At 43.7% G+C, this 13313-nt stretch overlaps 1 protein-coding gene across 1 annotated transcript in view; it reads right to left on the minus strand.

Moving 5' to 3' along the window:
• Nucleotides 1–5730: 5730 nt before the first annotated feature.
• Nucleotides 5731–13313, minus strand: part of LOC149286357 (serine/threonine-protein kinase SBK1-like) — a 99267-nt gene continuing 91684 nt past the window's right edge. The window contains exon 3 of the mRNA XM_089494257.1: nucleotides 5731–6432. Coding sequence (XP_089350383.1) covers nucleotides 5731–6432 — 702 coding nt within the window. The remainder of the gene's footprint in view (nucleotides 6433–13313) is intronic.

Genomic DNA, 13313 nt, shown 5'->3' on the forward strand with positions numbered 1-13313 from the left:
ACCTGATCTAACGCGGAGTTATCATAATCAGTAACATTTTGTTAACATTTTTTGTTAAATGTTTTTTGTTTGGCTACGGATTAGCCCCCCCGAAAAAGATTGTTAATATTGCCTATTTTAGAGTAGATCTAATGAAAAAAACAGTTGATCAAACCTGATCTAACAAAGATCTAACAAATGCAATGATCTTTTGTTAAAATTCTTAATATGGAGGGGCTAACCCGGGGGAGATAGACTTCTGCAGTTCAGGTAAGGGGGTGGAAGAGGCTGTATGAGTTAGTATGTGCGACTGAGGGAATGAATGAGTATCTGAATGAATATTTGTAAAGGAGTATCTGTGAAGGAGTATCTGAATGAGGGACTTAAGTATCTGTGAATAAGTGAATGAATATTTGTGAATGGGGGAATGAATATGTGTGTGATAGCATGGATGTGTAATTTTGGGGAGCATGGCACAGGGAGGCTGTTTGGGGGCAAAAATGTCACAGGGAGGCTGTTTTGGGGGCAAATATGGCAAGTTCTATGGCAGGCTGTTTGGTGGCAGAGATGGCACAGGCAGGATGTTTTGGGGTCAAATATTCTTACAGGCAGGCTGTTTTGGGAGGCAAAGATGCCACAGGGAGGCTGTTTTGGGGGCAAATATGGCAAGTTCTATGCTTCCAATCTGGGTGCTAAGCAGGTCCTGTGGATGCAATCTGGGTGCCAGGGCTGATTTGATACTAAAGGAGGGGCTGGCTGGGTGGCATAAATCCACAATGTGGGGCTGGCTGGGGGCAATACACAAGGATGTGGGAGCATTAATTCACAAGGGGGTGTTGGCTGGGAGATCACATAAATCAATACATGTGGGGGCTGGCGGGATCAATACACATAGGGCTGGCTGGGGGCGATACACAAGGAATATAAAAACAAATATTGTTAGCTTAGCCCGTCCGTCACTTCAGAGAACAAACATTTCTAGGCCTCAGTGAGAGGAAAAGGATTTTGTGGTATTCAATCTATTTCAATCTGCATCTTTTATAAAAAAGAATTAGTGGCACTAGGGCTGCAACTAACGATTATTTTAATAATCGATTAGTTGGACGATAATTTTTTCGATTAATCGGATAAAAAATGCAAATTGTTTATTTTATTTAAAATAATGTAATAAAAAATTACAATTTACACTTTCAAAATTACACTTTACACGGTTGCACAGATGAATGTGGGGCCTCAGCCGGCGCCCGTGGCGGGTTTGGTTTCTGTTGAGCAAGCCGGGTCTGTTTCTGCTGGTGTTTCTCAGGTTCCTGCGCCCGTGGTAGCTTCTGTGACCAGCGGGGCGGCAAAACTGGATGATGCGGCTAAGGGCGATGTGTATGTGTGCTTTGAAGGTCCCCTTGGGGCTCAGTATGTTGATATCTTTTCTTTACTCCCGCTGGAACGGTTTAATTTGGATAAGGGTAGTAAGTCGGATGATTCTAAAAAAGAGGACGAGGAGAAACGGAGATATCGTTTGATCCCCAGGACATTCTCTAACTGGTTGCAAGCCTTTGCGATCCTGGCTATTGTGGTGGGTGAAAAGCACCCTGAGCATTGTTCCGGTCTTTTTTGTTATTTAGACAGCATCAGTGAGGCGTACCGGGTGTATGGGGGTCAGGGTTGGCTCCGTTATGACGAGCAATTCCGTCAAAGGATGTCGGTGCGCCCCGGCATGCTTTGGGATCATAAAGAAATAGCATTGTGGCTTCGGGTTTCTGCTCCTTCGGTGCGGCCAGGGTCATCCTTTCAGGGTTCGGGGGTCTCAGGTTCCGGAGTTAATTCCAGTTTGCTGGCAGTACAATGAAGGGCAGTGCAGGTGGGGGTCGGCGTGCAAGTTTCGCCATGAATGTTCCTCCTGTAACGGGTTTCACCCTCTTTCCCGTTGTTTTCAAAAGAACAAGTCTTCCTCCAAGTCATCAGAGTCTAAAAAAGGGGATGACTCTGGTGAGCGTAAAAAGGATGGAGCCATGGCTTCGTCGTTATCCTAAGGTAGAGGATGCAGAGTTATTTCGTTCGGGTTTCACTGACGGTTCTCACATCTCTTTTATAGATTTGGTGGGTTTGTCTGTTAGCAAGAATTTGAAATCGGCTTTGGAGTACCCTGAGGTGGTTAGTGTTAAGCTGGCTAAGGAAATGGAGTTAGGGCGTATGGCTGGTCCGTTTGTTGAATTTCCCCTGGCTAATCTGCGGGTTTCTCCGTTGGGAGTGGTTCCCAAAAAGGAGCCCGGAAAATTCCAGCTTATTCATCATTTATCGCATCCTCATGGTGATTCTGTAAATGATGTGATTGACCCTGAGCTTTGTCGGGTATCTTATACCTCTTTTGATGCAACAGTGGGCTGGGTTCGGCGTTTTGGACAAGGGGCTCTCTTGGCTAAAGTGGACGTTGAGGCCGCCTTTCGGTTGTTACCCGTTCATCCTTCCTGTTTCCACCTTTTAGGTTGTTTCTGGGATGGGAGGGTTTTCGTGGACAAGTGCCTCCCTATGGGGTGTTCCATTTCCTGTTCCTTGTTTGAAGCTTTTAGTTCATTTGTGGAATGGGTTGTTCACATGGACTCGGCTATTCCTTCATTGTTACATTATTTGGAAGACTTTCTGTGCGTGGGGCCCCTGTATTCGGATGTGGTTAAGGTGACCTTGCGCCAGTTACAATCGCTGTTAGGCAAACTTAGGGATTTTCTGTAGGCGGCCTGCGATGGCGACGTGTGGTGTTCGGGCCCCTCATCATTTTATCAGGGTGACTCGGTCCTTCAAGGAGGATTTGCGGGTTTGGGTTTCCTTATTGCAATCGTATAATGGGCGTTCCGTGTGGTTGGGATCCGAGGAGTTTCATGCCGATCTGGAACTGTTTACGGATGCGGCCGGTAGTCATGGTTTTGGGACATTTTTTGCGGGCAAGTGGTGTTCGGCTGCTTGGCCTGTGTCGTGGACGTCGTCTTACGCTGTTAGAATTATTTCCCATAGTGGTTGCATTGGCGTTATGGGGTGAGGAATTGGCAAATAAACAGGTTCTGTTTTTCTGTGACAACATATCTGTTGTGCAGGTTGTTACTAATTTAACATCTTCTCCACCCGTCATAGCATTAGTTCGCCATTTGGTTTTACTCTGTTTGCAGCTTAATGTGTCGTTACGGATACGTCATGTTCCGGGTGTCACTAACAAAATCGCTGATGCGTTGTCTCGTTTTCAGTGGGAACTGTGACAGAATGACCTGTCATACAAGGCCCCAAGGTAGTCAGAGATGGCTCCAGCCTGGCTGCCAAACAGGCATGAACTCTATTGTGTAAACTAATCCCATTAACAGGATGGCTACCAGGGGGATATTCAGTAGCTAAAGGGGATTAAAGGTTGGGCTGTATGCATGTATCTGTTAATTTATGTTAATGAAGTTCTGTGGCTATATGATTCTATGTTTTACATCAATAAACTGTTCATCCCTGCTGTACTCAATTCAAGGTAGTTGTATGTCTACTTATTGGGTACACATAGCAGGGTTCCAAGGTCTGGTGCTGGAAGTGATTCCCAGGGACAACAAAAGGATACATGTGGGTGATCTCTGGGAGTTACTACAGCTCTCTTGGTGAACCCATTACAGGAACGTTTCAGGCTGTTGGCCCCTTCGGCAGAACGGCAAGGTGCTCTTTTCCTGTGCACGATGTGGGACTTGGTCTTCGATATGCCGATGAGCTGAAGGGGTATCGTAAAGGCTTCATTCGTCGGGATGATCGTATCCCAGTCTCCTTGTCTTTGTTACTTGATTTGGGAGGGGTTTTAGCCTCGGTCTGTGTGTCGGCTTATGAATTGGTGTTGTTCCGATTAGCTTTTTCGTGAGCATTTTTCGGGGCCTGTAGGAACGGTGAATTAGTGAGTCCTAGCAGGTCTCGCTGTGGGGGTGTGTTGTTCAAAGACGTTAGGGGTGTTTCTAGCTTGGTGGAATTCTGGTTATGGGGGTCCAAGACTGAATAATCCGGCTTTAAGGTCATTTTGGGTAGTATGGACGGGTCTCTCATGTGCCCTGTTGCTTGTTTCTGGGAATTTTTGGAGGTCCGGGCTTTGTTGGGGCAGGATGCCCCACTTTTGATTCATGAGGATGGTTCCGCGCTGTCCAGGTTCCAACTCATTGATGTTTTTCGGAAATCATTGGGGTATTGGGTTTGTCGGATAAGCGTTACAGCTGTCATTCTTTGCGGATTGGGGCCTCCACGGAGGCGTCTCGTTGGGGTCTTCCTGAAGACGCTATTAAAAAAATTGGGAGGTGGGAATCTCGTCATTTTTGTTCATATGTTCGTCCACATTTGTTATAATCTAATTTGAATTTTGGTTTGTTGCCTTGTCTAGGTCCTGCGGTGTCCGTCTGGATTCTGGGGCATTCTTTTATTTATTGGGCGTCCAGGCGTTCAGATGTTCGTCCCAGCGGAAGGCAACTTGTCCCTCCTTGTTTTCAGAGATTAGCATAAATTTCATTAAAATTGTAATTCGTACAAATCCAATTGCACAAGTCTAGTTTTTACCATTATATAATAAGATTGGGTGCACAATTTTCCTTCGACTAGGTATCTGACATCTAAGAACTTTAATGCATATTATAAGAGTGTGGTCCCTTTACATTTTTCATGTGGTCCATTGTATAAATGCATGGGGGAATTCTGCAGAATCCTCTCAAATGCATTTGCCCTATCTCCCAGCTGAGCGCCCTGTAGTAGATGTATTTGGTCCCTTATCTACCCCAGTCTCTGCTAAACGCTGTGTGTGCAGGGGTCACTTACTACCCCAGTGCTCTTGTGTAAAAGCACATTCATTGTGTGAACAGCGTCGCTTTTACTGTGGATGAAGTAGCCTTGTGACACTGCTGCATTCCTTGCTCCCCGTGCTGGACCAAAATTGTTTAACAAATGGCCACCCCTTCGTAAATAAATTTGGACAGTCCAGAGAGCAGTTACCCCTCTGCTCCTCAGGCCAGCCCGTTCCTGTAAAAACCTACACTAAAGTAAAAATAAAAACAATGACCCAATTTATGTCCTTTTATCTTGTGGTGTGCCCCAAGAGATCCCCAAAGAGTAAAATATCAAGCACAACGAATTTGAGATGCTCAACGTAGAACGGACAGCTGGTGCAAAAAATGCAAAAAACAAGTAATACATTTAACATCATGCAGTGTGGCATTTTAGTGAAAGTAAAATATTTACTCCTCACCATTAGAGGGATTTTACAGGAACTTTTATTTGGTATTGTATTTGCTTTGTGTTTAACAATTTAGTAGTTTGTATTCTTACAACATGCTTTTTTGGCATCCCATCAAATGACATGCTCACATTTAGTTAAAGTTATGATATAGTGTCAGGGAAAAAAGTTGTTGTGATATATTGTAATTTCATCCAAAATAAGCAGTAAAGGTATCGTCTTCACAAAATTTTACTTATGTGCCAAATCAGTTTTTCCTATTTGGTTCTTTGAAAAAAAAATACTACATTTTGCCATTCTATGAATGCACCGCCGTACAATATACGTTTAATATGTGAAAAATATGCATCTAAGAGACAAGAGATCTAATTATGAACTTAATGCTTCCTGGAATTTCACACCATATCTACGTAAATTCAGATAAGAGGCACAGCTATAAAGTAATAGGTTAGCTTTTTATCTCCAAGAAAAGTTTAATTTATTTCATCTACTACATCATAAACATTATAAACACTATATTTGCGATCTGTTCATTTCCTTCCTGCTGTTGAAAAATGTGAAGAATATTGTTCTAAGCACTCAGATTTTTCTTTTGACTTGCATGCATTGTTGACTTTATTGAGCAAAGTGTGTGTTTTATCAACACTCAAATCAAATAATTTTGAGTTGTAGACATTGCTAGTATTTTTTGTAATGCTGCTTATTTTCCATGGCACATTAAGATATTTCAGAACCTCAATGGCTGGGCATCGTTTATCTGGATTGATGCTTAGCAGTTTCTGTAGCATGTCCAAAGCCTGGTGTGTAAATTGTTTCCAAGAAGTTGGAATCTCAGTAAAATCTGTATTGCTCTGCCATAGAGCAAATCGGTCATACTGTTTGTCTTTTCTTGATGCTGTATCCCATGGAAAGTAACCAGTGGAAATGCAGAACAGTAGAATACCAAAGGCCCATACATCGAGACTTGAATCTAGTGCAAGAGTTTCAGAATCTTCTAAACTGCAAAGTTCTGGAGAAGAATATGGGAGTGTTCCGGACATCGGAGAAATTAAAAATCCTTCAAGTCTTGTAAGCCCAAAGTCTGCTAGTTTTATGATGTGACATTCTTTGTCAAATATAAGGATGTTGTCCAATTTTACATCACGATGGACCAGTGCTTTACTATGCATAAAGTTGAGGGCTTCAGCCAACTGTATTGTACAACGTTTTACTATTGAATCGGGTAGTCCAACCTACATATAAAATAACAAAAATATTAATACTTATTTTTTCTTTTGAAGGTAAAATTAATAATAATTAATAATTTATATTTTTTATATTTGGCTATATAACTACAACTAGAAAATGTTTTTTAATGTGGCAATGCCAGGACAACAGAATATCAAAGGACTATTACAATTACCTAATTATCATACATAAATACATAAATCACACAAATAATCTAATTCTGTTATAATTTTACATGATTTTCCAATATAAGATGACTTTTTATATTTATGAATGCCATAATCACAAATTGTAGGTATACATTTTACAAGCATTGCTCCAGTTACTTTAGCGTAAAACACAGTTATAGCTATATGCTGATTAAACTCTTAACTAGGATTAACAGCATTGTTTCTACAGGAAAGGGATGCTGCCACATGAAGCTCTGATTCAATTCAATGTGAATTAAAAGACTAATATGTACACAAGTACAAGTATGTTTGTGTTTTACTTTATTCTCAAATAAGTGACGGATATATTTTAAAAAGTTGCATGTTTCTTCTTTCTAGCTATCTTTTTTCCCTATAATGGCCTATTTTCACATTTAGGGATGATTCCCAACAACCATACCTGGAAACTTGTGGGCTCCGGCCTTAGCCTACCCAAGCAGGACGCGGTTAGGACATTCCCAATGGTCGATACCTCAGTTTGTGCACGGTGAGATGAAGAAACCCCACTGTCGTGCCTCACATAACCAATGCATGCCTTGCAAACCCATGCAAGGTAACCCCCACCAACATCTGTCAAGCAACTCCTTTAAACCTGAATTTATTGCAAAATATCCTGAGCAGACACATACTGTATCCCTTGGTCCCCAACCCCAGAAATATTATTTCCTATTTGTGAAAAACTCTGATTTCAACCAGCCTAGGACCCTGCAAGTCACCTAGAAATCAGGCGAGGACCAGCCAAATTTCCCCTAATACTGCTCAAGTGCAGTAACAAGTGAAGAAATAGAATTATACTCACCCCTGATCAGCCAACCCGACCGAGGGAGGTACAGCTGGCCAATGTCCAAATTTGGAGCCATCCCACTACCCCTCACCCCTGCAGTCCAACCACCAGCAATGAGAGGGTTCGGGTTCTGGCACCAGGTGATTTTCTGAGTTCTAAAATCTGAAATAGACCCGGAGGAGAGAGTGAGAGGCGCCGAGCGGTTGCTGAGGAATAAGTTCTCAGCAACCGTTCGGCGCCTCTCACTCTTCTCCGCGACCGCGAGGCCTCTTCCTGGTTCGCAGTGCCGGCATTTCAAGCCGAGCGCCGGTATATGTCGTCATATACGGCGCCCAGCAGTGAAGCCGGCAGAACCAGGGATACAGAGACCTCGCGATCTCACCGCTGGACAAGCCCAAGGTAAGTGAACTTCAAAGGGGGGGTTAGAGAGTCAGAAGAGGTAGATAAGAAGTGAGAAGGGGTAGATAAGGATAGATTGGGAGGGAGAGGGGGTAGATAGGATAGATTGGGAGGGAGAGGGGGTAGATAGGATAGATTGGGAGGGAGAGGGGGTAGATTGGGAGGGAGATGGGGGTGGATGGGATACATTGGGAGGGAGAGGGGATAGTTAGGATTGATTGGGAGGGAGAGGGGGTAGATAGGATAGATTGGGAGGGAGAGGGGGGTACATAGGATAGATTGGGAGGGAGAGGGGGGTACATAGGATAGATTGGGAGGCAGATGTGGTAGATAGAGAGGCAGTTGTGGTAGATAGATAGGGAGGGAGAGGGGGTAGATAGGATAGATTGGGAGGGAGAGGGGGTAGATAGGATAGATTGGGAGGGAGAGGTCTTTATGGGACAAAAACGGTGTACGTTCAGCTGTTTGGGGACAAAGTTGACATAATGTGTAACTTAGGTGCTGGTCAGGTTCTATGTGGGCAGTGTGGACACCAGGGTTGGCTTTGGGGTGTGTGACCAGTGATCTATGCCTGTAATTTAGGGGGTTTTATCTATACCTTTAATGCAGAGTTTATATGTAATTTCCAATTGATTTATATCTGCAAAGCTGGGTTTTGTGTCATTCTGTTCATCTGTATCGGCTATATTTCCATACATTATTAATGTTTACCTGCAAATATAGGATTTGCATGTCTTATTCAGCTGATCAATACCTGGAGTGCTGTTTCCATGTGTTGATTATTTGATCTAAACCTTCAGTGCTGAGTGTTCATGTGATTTCCAGTTGATCTATACCTGCAATGCTGGGTTTGTGTGTTCTGTTGGTTTATACCTGCAATGCTATGTTTTCATACATTATTTATGTATACCTGCAAATACAAGTTTTTTTTTAATCTCATTCAGTTGCATGTGCTGTTTCCATGTGTTGTTTATTTGATCTATACCTGAACTACAGGGTGTAAGTAAAAGAGCGCTATGGTTTAGTGAATGAGGGGACAAAGGGACTCTGGGGATGATTACAGGGGAGAGGACCTCTCAATGTCACGGTGCAGTCAGAAGGAGGGAACACTGCACTGACTCTCACTGTCTTCCCCTGATCTGCAGTCAGTGTGGCAAATATATTGGCTGCAGGGGCTAATATTAATATATATCGGAAGCTGGGACTAATGTTTATATATATCGGCAACAGGGGCTAATATTAATATATATTGGCTGCAGGGCCTATTATCAATAAATATTGGCTGCAGGGGCTAATATTTATATATATTGGCTACAGGGACTAATACTATATATCGGCAGTAGGGGCTAATATTAATATATGTTGGCAGCAGGGTATAATTTCTATGTATATCGGCAGCAGGGTATAATATAAGTATGTATCCGCAGCAGGGGCTAATATTAATATATATCCGCAGCAGGGGTTAATATTAAATAATGAAAAATAACTGTCACTTTAGCTGTTATTTTGAAATCATATTTTAATCACGGTCTTTACTTCAAAGAGATAAGTGCATATTATGTAGTTAAAAATGCACGTCTAACGTGTGTGTGTGTGTATATATATATATATATATATATATATATATATATATATATATATATATAGTGTATATGTACCGTTTTATAATTGGCCCCCCTACTTTGGTCCCTGGCCCCCCATGTGCCCCCCCTAAATATGAAACCTGGAGACGCCACTGGCAAGTAGGAGAATGATTAGGAAGAAAAGTAGGATCGGACAGTATGATATATTGCAGAAACATCAGTGTGTTGTATTCTGTTGAAAACCGGCAGTGATGAACCTAGATGCGACTGGTGAGGAGGCAAGCCTGTTTAGAGGCCAAAAAAAGTCAAATTAAAAAAAACCCAATAGACTCTTGTAACTTGTGCAAAAAGACAAGATAATACTTCCTTTATTTTTTTGCCTGAGTATGATAAGGGATTGTGAAATTAGAAGTAACTGGTGTGGCTGAAGATATCTAAGGGTAGGCTAATGTGGAGGGCAAGTTGATCCTATTTGCTTGACAGGTGTATGCCTCAATTCAGTAGTAAATAAATGTATTGTAAAGGCAAAGATTACTAGAACGGAGTAGGGTTGTAAAGGTTTGGTGGTGGTGTTGAAATTATTGGATGAACTACAAGACTGCCCCAATAGCAGCCATAAAAAGAAAAACTGTTAAACAAAAGTATATATTTTTTGAAAGTAGACATCTCAAAGTATTTTATTAGTGGCATTTTAACACTTTTGATTTAACCATTTTAGTGCCAGTCTGTCCTAAACATTGCAGTAAAATTTCATTTTTTTCATTTTTCAAAACCCATTCTTTCCAAACACAGTATTTCAGTATTTTTTGCTCCTAGGTATGTGAAATTACTAAAACAACCTGTGATTTGTATTCATAACCCCCCCCAGTACAAGAATAGCCCATATGCATGGGTAGGGCATGTCTCTTTGGCACTGCGGGTTCAAAATTAGAACATGAGTATTACAATTTTCAAACATGGAATTTTTACAGATCAGTTTGTTGAGTCCAGGTCTGATTTGAGACACGGTAGAGGTCCCATATTTCATTTTAACCCCCTAAACTAGCCCTGTCCCATGCAGCTGATTCCACACCACCACCTTCACATCCACGTTGCAGTTTCACCATGTTTTTTTTTCTGAGTGGATATGTGAAAGAACAAAATAGGTCTTGATTTGTGTTCAGTAACAGCCCTAAGTGCAGCAATACCCCACATGCATAGATAAGTCATGTTTCTCAAACATTGTGGAGTCAAAACTGGAACATGTTCATTTCAGTTTTCAAACTTGGAATTTTGACAGATCACTTTACTGGGCCCATGTCTTAATTGAGACACAGTAAAGGTCCGAAATATCAATTTAACCCCATAAAACTATATATACACTGAAAGCACAAAGCCCAAGGACCTCAAAGTCACCTCTTACCTTTCAGTTTAGGGAAAATAGGGGTTAGCTGATAGAATAAGGGGTAACATTAGAATCGTGTTGGTGGATAGTTATAGGTAGAATTAGATGTTAGGTTACAGTACTGTATAGTGTTAGGGATGATCATGATTAGGTCCCTGGCTATTTGTCAGGGTTCCACCTTGTCAGCCCATGAGATCGCAGTACTGTGTTGCTATTTTGCTAACAACCTGACCAGCTGGATCTGCTCACTTGGGTGCAGCCCTCCCCTTAAATACCTGTTATTTCACCGTTCTGGGCCTTTGCATTGTGGTGTATCTGTCTTCTGCCTGGCCCTGTTCTGCTGCTAGCAGTGTTCTGACTTGGATTAACCTGTGACCTGGCTTCCTTCTGACTTCGTTCTTTGGTTCCTGTTTTGGGCTGCCATAATGATCAGATCACTCCTATTGGCCAGGAGTGATTGGTTCTGCAGCAGTTTCAACTGCAGCAGATCCTGAAGTTAGCAATTGACCTGAAAGCACCCTGGACTTCCAGGTCAGTGCTGTTAACTTTTTTTTGTTTAACTCTTTCAATGCTTATGCTCTGTAGGAGCACATCATTGACTGAGATTTAGTCCCCACAGGCTTATGGGGACAAATATTAACCTCTGCAATACCATGATCATGTCATACATGCTCTTGATGGAGCGATTGGGCAGCAGGGGAGGGTTGGGGCTGGTCTCTATAATCATGTGGAGACCGAAGAAACCTTATGTAACTACGGGGTACTTACCTGCCGTCCGCCCGAACCGCCGTCCCTCTGAAGTCCCTCAACGCCAGCAGCTGCCACCAGGACTCCACGACGCTGACCACATGGTCTCTGGCTCTGTCAGACTCGTGCGCGCCCCCGTGTGGCCAATATCAGCTGTACGGAATCGCATTTCCTCCAGGATCCGTACAGCCTCTTAAAGGAACATGTCTCCTATGCTTTCCAGGCCTCCTTTTCATCCTGGGTGAGATATTCGATCTAAATGACTATTTAAACCTGGCAGTTATGCTAGATCAGTGCCTGTGATAGTGCCTTGTGCATTTTATGCTTTAATAAAACTCCTGTGATTTTGGCTTTGACCCTGGCTTGTATTGCCTTTCCTATCTGTCTTGTGCGTTTGACTCGGCTTGCTATTCGACTATTCTGTCCTCTCGTATCCCTGACCTCGGCATCATGTAACGACTACGTCTTCAGCACAAGTATTGATACCAAGTTCCTGCATTGCTGGTCCTCTAGCCGTGACAGATTTATCCCTGACCTCGGCTTCATGTAACGACTGTGTCTTGAGCACAAGTATTAATACCAAGTTCCTGCATTGCTGGTCCTCTAGCCGTGACACCTTAACCCCTGCCCCCTGAGGCTGCCTCTGGTAGCTGGGACACAATCACCGGTAAACCGACAGCAGCAGCAGTGCCCCCGTGATCACCACGATTGTGGGGGCATTTTTTTTGCATGATGTATCAGGTACGTCACAGAACTGATGAGCCCACTTGGGCATGGTATACCTGGTAAGTCACCGGAGGTGAAGGTGTTAAAATGTAATATGTAGACAGTAACTATAATGTTTTCCAGTGTACATAGTTCTCTCACTACAATCCACTCTTTAAATGAAAGATTGTTTTAGGGAAATAGAGTAGGTACTACCACCTAGATCATGGGCCAAATGCTTCGCCAAATGCTTCCCGCCAGATGAGGTGCGTGAACAGGGCCGTACTGGCCACCGGGAGATGTCCCGGTGGGCCGGCCGGCTGGTCTGTGGGCCAGCACATAGAGATGCCATTGCGGCTGCGAGTTGTACAGCGGCAGCCTCCGCCGACTGCTTAATGATTTTGAAGCTCCTGTCGGGGTTGAGGAGAGGGACCCAGTATGCAGGATCTGAAACGTAGTCGTAATGAAAAAGCCAAGGGTCAGGACTGGAGACGGCAGCGAAGTCGTGGTACGAAAGCCAAGGGTCAGGACTGGAGACGGCAGCAAAGTCGATGTACGAAAGCCAAGGGTCAGGACTGGAGACGGCAGCAAAGACGTGGTACGAAAGCCAAGGGTCAGGACTGGAGACGGCAGCAAAGTCGATGTACGAAAGCCAAGGGTCAGGACTGGAGACAGCAGCAAAGTCGGTGTACGAAAGCCAAGGGTCAAAATCAGGATAGCATAGAAAGCACAGCAAACGAATAGCTCTATCTGGCACAATAATTGAGCACTGAGTGAAACTCAGTGCTGCTTTTTAAAACCACCACTAGGTGTCGCCCCACCCCTGTGCGTGGCCTCGTTGACGCGCGTTCCCCGCCTTCTCCATTCAGGAGTGAATAAAGAAAGGTGGGGCGCACGCATGCGCACTCCTAGATTCAGCCGCGGGAGTAGCCAACGGAGCAGGAACGGGGATGGCGGTGAGAGCGGTGGCGTGGGAGCTGGTACCCGCGATCGGCGGGTACTCAGGTGAGTTGCTTCGTCGGGGTTCTCTCCGTGAACCCTGACAGCTCCAGGCATGCAGGCACCATGCCCCCCA

The sequence above is a fragment of the Sceloporus occidentalis genome, unplaced genomic scaffold (assembly GCF_023333645.1).
Source record: "Sceloporus occidentalis isolate IW3139 unplaced genomic scaffold, rSceOcc1.0.p SCAF_70, whole genome shotgun sequence".
In the NCBI taxonomy this organism is placed as follows: domain Eukaryota; kingdom Metazoa; phylum Chordata; class Lepidosauria; order Squamata; family Phrynosomatidae; genus Sceloporus; species Sceloporus occidentalis.